The sequence below is a fragment of the Microcaecilia unicolor genome, chromosome 13, assembly GCF_901765095.1.
Source record: "Microcaecilia unicolor chromosome 13, aMicUni1.1, whole genome shotgun sequence".
Taxonomy (NCBI): Eukaryota; Metazoa; Chordata; class Amphibia; order Gymnophiona; family Siphonopidae; genus Microcaecilia; species Microcaecilia unicolor.
In genome coordinates this window covers 92,548,979-92,556,427 of record NC_044043.1, presented here as the reverse complement: position 1 = coordinate 92,556,427, position 7,449 = coordinate 92,548,979, and the positions used below count along the sequence as shown (strand labels likewise).

General features: G+C 46.0%; 1 protein-coding gene across 3 annotated transcripts in view; it reads right to left on the bottom strand.

Annotated features, from left to right (window-relative positions):
• Positions 1 to 2,461: 2,461 nt before the first annotated feature.
• CAPZB (capping actin protein of muscle Z-line subunit beta) overlaps positions 2,462 to 7,449 on the bottom strand; it is a 111,736-nt gene continuing 106,748 nt past the window's right edge. For 2 of the 3 annotated variants that reach the window (XM_030222297.1, XM_030222298.1), the window contains exon 10: positions 2,687 to 2,755. Coding sequence is in view for 1 of the 3 variants with exons in the window: in XM_030222299.1 (XP_030078159.1) it covers positions 2,668 to 2,755 (88 nt within the window). In the remaining 2 variants the exon portion in view is untranslated. Of the gene's footprint in view, positions 2,756 to 7,449 lie in introns of all 3 variants that reach the window. The other variant, XM_030222299.1, reaches the window with a different exon arrangement.

The following is a 7,449-nucleotide window of genomic DNA, read 5'->3' as shown; positions in this document are numbered from 1 at the left end:
AGTGGGAGGCAATTTGGGAACCTTTCTTGACCAATTGTTCTGGTTAATTAAAGATGGGGGGGGGAGGGGTTTGAGGTTTGGGAAGGGTGAGATGGGGGGGGGGGGAGAGGGGGTTGGAGGGGTGGACCAGGTAGGGGTGGGGGTCCAGGTTCTGGGGGAGGTTCTCTTTAAAAATCTTCTTAAAAGGTTAAAGTTTATCTTTTTGCTGTCATGATTTTCTTATTGAGATGTCATAATACAACTGGATTTTTGTTTTGCTATTGGTGAATTGTAGATGTTTCAATTTTTGTATTTCTCAATATTTAATAAAGACGCCTAAAAAAAAAAAAAAGATGTTCCATCTGAGAACATAGAGCACTCATGCCATGGGGATAAAAACCTTGCCCTGTTTTGTGCACCACATGCCTATGAAAGACCTGGTTAGTAAAACAGTGCAAAAGCTATACACACGCAGACGAATCATTCATCATACAACAAACCACCACCACCTTTCAGTAGTCAGGATGAAAGCTAGAGAATAGTTGCATAAGACTTTTTTTTTTCACCCCTCACAGCAGAATGGCTTAAATGCAAGACAGATTTGTCTGGCTACCTATCCATGCAAACAGTCATACAGATTTGAATGAAATTTGGTGGAACGTACCTGTAGATTACTGAGGACATACCAGAGTTTACAAGTTAGCCAGCCCAGTAGTCACTTGATGTAAGTGTAATGTAAACACTTGGCTCCCCAATGCTCCAAGCAAATAGCATACAAATTTATTTATTGCATTTGTAGCCCACATTTTCCCACGGTGTTAAAACATATGTGCTGTAAAAAAAAAAAAAAACTTTTACAACCACTGTTGTTTGCTGTATCAGGCAGTCAAATATCTCTCTTCCTGTCCTGTCATGAGCAGGAGCTGATGCAATGACAAAAAGGGAGATATTAAAAACAGGCTGGAATCCTCAGGCCCACCCCCCAAAATTCACTGGTGGCCCAAGCAGGATGCTTGATCTCCTAATCCCAAAAATGTCATTGGTAGCCCAAATGGGTCACCTAAACCCCCAACCCTAAAATGCCCATGGATGCAAAAATGGGCTCCCCTCCCCACACCAATCCTTTGTGGCCCAGTGGCCTGTCCTCTGGTTCCACTAAAAAAAATAATCTCAGGAAGTGGTGTCCCAAAATTCTGTCACCTCCCCCCCCCCCCCAATCCCTGGGGGTGTCAGGGTTTTCTTTTTTTTTGGGGGGGGGGCGGGGGGGAAGGTATTGAGGCCCCAGGGTATTTCTGGTGTGATCAGTGAGGGTCAGAGACAAAGGAGAACCACCAGGGATGTTTTGGGGTCAGAGACATAGGGAGCAGTGGGGGTGGATTGTAGGGCCCGGAACACTAGTGACATCAGATGACCCCTTTGTTCTCACACTGCATCTTTACGATGGCCCTAAGCTGGTGTAAAGATGAAGTATTCTGCACTGAAATTTAATTTTTTTTAAAGACTGTTCACTCATTTTGCACGTCCACTTTGCTATCCTTCAGCACAGCATTTACAGAGAACCTTCCCCCACTGGAAGAGAGCAAGACTAGTATGGGCAAATCCCAAGTAAACCACTGCACTACAGCATTGTTCAGTTTACTGCGTTCATCCCGCTGAAGGCAGGCTCTTTTGTGTAAAGATATGGTAAAAAGACTGCAGAGACCTGTATTAGTCAGCATTATAGCTGACAAGGGCAGACTGGGCCTCATATCCCATCGTTATCAGAATATCCAGGTGTTGAGAGGATATATTACAGCAGGTCATAAATAAAAACTGAAAACAACATAGCTTGTATGTTCCCAGATGCACAAAGACCTTAACTGAAGACAAATCACACCTCTTTTCCTTACCACCAGAAAAGAAAAAAAAAAAAAAGAAATAAAACATGACAGACCAGGTGGTTCACTGCTTCCCAGTTTCTTTTATTACTTTTTTTTATTACCATTTTATTTTTAGTATATGGAGGCTCAAGTAGATGTTGATTTCAGTATAAGCTTTACAAAAAAAAGAACAAAACCAAATATCTCCAAAGCCCCACCATTGCATTCTCTCAAAATCTCCAGAAACACACTGTGCGACCAAGGCTGAGGTGGGCATAGTGCCAGGCAGACCATCGATGAAAAAGATCATTTGTATAATACAGGGTCCATCTTCCCCCTCCCTTTATCTCCCACCAACACCCTATCATTCCTCCCACAACCCCATGAAATAATTCCCCCCCACCCCAGTTCTTTCACACCACAATAATAATTTTCTTTTACATTTTTTACACCAATGTAGCAAAAGGAGGCGGGCAGGGAAAGACAGACAGACAAACAAATTAACACATGTTTTATGACACTAACAAAATTGGGGGGGAGGGGGGGGGGAATGAGGCGGACAAAGCAAAATAGAGCATGTGATGTCCACCATGGCATGGCATAAAGTAACTGCAGAGACTGAAAAAGTTTCTACAACTTTATTAATAGGACTCAATGGCATTGGATGGATAATCTGATGCAGACTCTGACATTTCATTTAAATTCAATTCAATTCATTCAACATATTGATGGACCGTCATGACAAAAAGGCAATGGAGAAGTGGGGGAGAGAAACAAAGTCTAAGAAATTAAAGTGAATGGCATGTCTTTGATTTGCGTGGAAACCATTTTAACTTTGCTGCTTTTTCTTCAAGGCTTCCATCAGATCAATTTTAAGAGCGTCTTGTTTTGATTTATCTGCAAACGTTTGAACGGACCTGTGGAGGACAGGAAAGTGGAAAAATGACAGCAATTAGAAGTAATGCATTTAAAGACAAGATCACCTCGGGCTGAAGAAACTGCAAAACAAATTCAAAGCACCTTGGCAGGGACGGGAACGTGGGGATTACTCTGTGGTTGCTTAATTCCACGAGAGGAAACGTACTTGGCAAAATAGAATTTCAACAGCAAAACATGTAAGCAGTGAAACATGACAAGGTGTGCATTGGAAGTGGACATATGGATACCCATATTACAATCTTGTACTGCCTTTCCAGGGAGGAACAAATACAATCCAGCTCTCCTAAGGCACATGTGTAGTTTTAGTGCAATTCTAAAACTGAGAATCTCACATTATTTTTCCTGGTTAGCATACCAAAGGAGGTGGGACATATGATCATATAAGTAACCATACTGTAAGAACTACTACTACTACTATTTAGCATTTCTATAGCGCTACAAGGCATACGCAGCGCTGCACAAGCATATCTCCACAATAGGAAAGAGAAACACCTGCTTGACCAGGCATGTTATCAGCAATGGCGATCCTAGTTGGGCTGCCACCTGGGGCGGATCGCCGCTGTGCACCCCCTCCCCGGGTGCAGTGGCGTCCGTCCCCCAGGGTGCAGCACAACCCCCCCCCAGCGCATCAAGCCCCCCCCCCCGCCCCGCGGGTGCATTCTTGGCTGCTGGAGGGTGCAGAGAGCAGCCGCGCGCCTGTTGGCTCCACTGGCTCCCTACTCCCTCTGCCCCGAAACAGGAAGTAACCTGTTCGGGGCAGAGGGAGCAGGGAACCAGTAGAGCCGACAGGCTCGCGGCTGCTCTCCGCACCCTCCAGCAGTGTGCACCCGGGGCGGGGTGCCCCCACCTTGCTACGCCGCTGGTTATCAGGTTCTTATGTGCAAACTCTTTCTGCTGCTGTTTGGAAGCACAGCTGTGAGTGTCTTTGCTGAATAAGAAACAGTCACAATACAACAGGACTTCTAGTCTGCTACATTACCAGCAGGTTGTGTGGATTATAAAAGAACAGAATCAGAGAAACATGATAAAATCCCAGTGAAAAGGAGTGGCAGTCAGTGGCTATTCCACTGCTTCCCAAACCAGGTCCTAGAAGCACCCCAATCAGTCAGGTTTTCAGGATATCCACAATAAATATTCATGAGAGCATAGGAGCCAACTTTTCAAAATGATTGGGGGGTGCTGAATTTTTGTTTTTACAGGTGGTGCATTCCCCCACTACCCCCTCCATTCATATCCAGCAATTTTCCTCTCTCCCCTGCCCTCTCCTCCATTCATATCCAGCAATTCTCCTCTTTCCCCTACCCTCCCCTCTCATCCATGTCCAGTGAATTATCCTCTCTCCCCAGCCCTCCCCTCCATGTCCAGCGATTTCTCCTCTCTCCCCTCCATGTCCAGTAACTCGCCCCAAACACCACCTGCCCCTTTTCAGCCCCCCTCTCCTCCGAGTTCCAGGCCCCCCCTCTCTTCTCCGAGTGCCAGTCCCAACCCCAGTCCGACCTCTTCTCCCACAACAGTCCTCCGTCCTCGCCTTCCTGCCACCCAGAATTTAAAACTCATCTTGCCTCGCTCGGTCCCGGCAGCAATGAAAGGCGAGCAGGCCCTCGCGGAAACAGGAAATGAGGGCGGGACCAGAGCTGAGAGAGAAGGGAAGGCTGAAGCTGAGCCTGCTCGCCTTTCACTGCTGCCAGGACTCAAGGTAAGATGAGTTTTAAATTCTGGGGCGGCAGGAAGGCGAGGACGGAGGACTGTTGAGGGAGAAGAGGGCGGGCAGGTCGGGGTTGGAACCAGAACTGACAGCGGGTTAAAATATTGGGGGTGCTCAAGCACCCACAGCACCCACAGAGTCGGCGCCTATGCATGAGAGAGATTTTACATGCACTGCAAATTTCTCTCATGAATATTCATTATGAGTATCCTGAAAACCCGACTGGCTGGGGTGCCTCCAGGACCAGGTTTGGTAACCACTGGCTATTCCTTTCTCCTCTGGGGTTATGCTGCACGGACAAAATGCAAGGGATCCCACTGAGGAAGTACAAGTCAGAAAGAATATGGATGGGAAGCAGCAAGCATTACATGACTGACAGCAGGACATCCACCATGGCGAAGCAATTGACCATTTAGCATTCGTTCAGTGAAAGGCCTCCAGTCTGCACTGCATCAAACTGAAGTTATCTTGAGGCCCAGGTGCTCAGGAGATGCCAAACGATACCCACAGAACTAAAACAAACATTCTAGAGCTGCACTATAAAAATGGTGCGATGCCCTGGAGATACTTGAAAAGTCAAGGTAGAGAAGCACTAGTGAAGCAAAGCCCCTCCTGAGGTGTTTACTGACTTGTGAGATGCCAACAACCCTCATGGTACAAAGCAAAATGAGACTGATGAGACACCAAAGCACTTGTAAGGTACGGAGGCAGCTTCAAGGCACTACAATAGTAAGAACAACTGATTATTCTAAGATTCCTAAGTAACCTTAGAAGTAAAATCCACAATTCCGGGAATAACATGTATAGAATGTTTGTACGTTTGGGAAGCTTGCCAGGTGCCCTTGGCCTTGATTGTCCGCTGTCGTGGACAGGATGCTGGGCTTGATGGACCCTTGGTCTTTTCCCAGTGTGGCATTACTTATGTACTTATGTCCTCTACTTGGCTCACTTTTATTACATAGAGCAGTGATTTCACCTATTGTGATGTCATAGTGGTTCATTCCACCAATAAGAGCCAACCTCATTAGTGATGTCACAATGGCTTGATTGTATAGAATGTTTGTACGTTTGGGAAGCTCACCAGGTGCCCTTGGCCTGGCTTGGCCGCTGTCGAGGACAGGATGCTGGGCTCGATGGACCCTTGGTCTTTTCCCAGTGTGGCATTACTTATGTACTAAAAGTACCTTCAGGACACTGCTTCATCAAAAATGAAAGAAGCTGCTATGCAGAAGTGAAGTCAAAAGACAGCCGAGAGCTTTCAGGACCCAGTGGACGATACAAATGCAGAATCTGGGTTTCTGCCAGAAGCAAAGCACTCAAAGGTGTGGCCTGAGATACTGAGCACCAAGGCATGATGAGGCCCCTGCTGCTGGAGGATTAAGATTAAAGAAGGGCACAACCCTGCTCCTTAGGAGCTGTTAACAGATTTGATTTTTCAGGTAACCAGGCCATGCAATTTTATTTAGTTTTTAGACCAAATGTACGCTCATACATCCGCAGAATATTTGTTTGCAGTACGCGAGGACCAGGACGATGGGATCTTCTCACAGGTGGTTTGCTGCCAGGGTCAGCAACAAGTAAAATGCTAACTGTAAAGTGACTATGGAAATGTAATCCAATGAATCACATTTTGGAATTCTCGTTCCACAACACTGTCAAGTTTATTTACTGCTGTCTCAGCTTCGATCTGGCCCAGAGGAGCTGCTCTTAAAGACAGCTGAAGCTATGGCTGCTGTTGCCATTAAATGCCAGGCAAGATATATAATCTTTAAAGCCTTCCACTTGCTAACAAGAGGATTGATCTTTTTCTTCAATTTGTTAACACTGCATATATTATAAAAGGAATGGTTTATTCTGCAAGGCAGTTCAGTGGCAGTAATATGTACTGTCATAATAGAAACATAGAAACATGACGGCAGATAAAGGCCATATGCCCCATCCAGTCTGCCCATCCTCTGTAACCCCTAATTATTCCTGTTCCCAAGCGATCCCACATGCTTATCCCATGCCTTTTTAAATTCTGGAACAGTCCTCGACTTCACCACCTCCACTGGGAGGCTATTCCACGCCTCCACCACCCTTTCTGTGAAATAATACTTCCTTAGGTTACTCCTAAGCCTATTCCCTCTTAACTTTGTCATATGCCCCCTCATTCCAGAGCTCTCCTTCATTTGAAAAAGGCTCTCTTCCTGTACATAAATGCCCTTGAGATATTTAAACGTTTCTATCATGTCTCCTTTCTCCCAGCGTATACATGTTGAGGTTCATAAGCCTGTCCCTATAATTTTTGCATTCAAAACCGTTTACTAATTTTGTAGCCGCCCTCTGGACCGACTCCATCCTGTTTATATCTTTCCGTAGGTGCGGTCTCCAGAACCGCACGTAGTACTCCACATGAGGCCTCACCAGAGACGTATACAACGGCACTATCACCTCCTTTTTCCTGCTGGTCATGCCTCTCTTTATGCACCCAAGCATCCTTCTGGCTTTGGCTGTTGCTTTTTCTACCTGTTCGAAAGCTTTAAGATCGTCAGACACAAATCACCCCCAAGTCCCGCTCTTCCTTTGCACACTGAAGCACTACACCCCCTATACTGTAGCGTTCCCTCGGATTTTTGCGACCACGTGCATGACCCTGCATTTTTTGGGATTAAACCTTAGTTGCCAAATATCGGTCCATTCCTCTAGCTTCACTAGGTCCTTCCTCATGTCACTCACACCCTCCAGGGTGTCCACCCTGTTGCAGAGTTTAGTATCATCTGCAAAGAGACAAACCTTACCAGACAGCCCTTCCGCAATATCGCTCACAAAGATGTTAAAAAGAGCCAGCCCTAGGACCGATCCCTGCGGTACTCCACTGATGACATCCTTTTCTTCAGAGCAAGCTCTATTTACCACCACCTTCTGTCTCCTACCATTCAACCAATTTTTTACTCAATCAGTTACTCTAGGTCCCACACCGAGGGC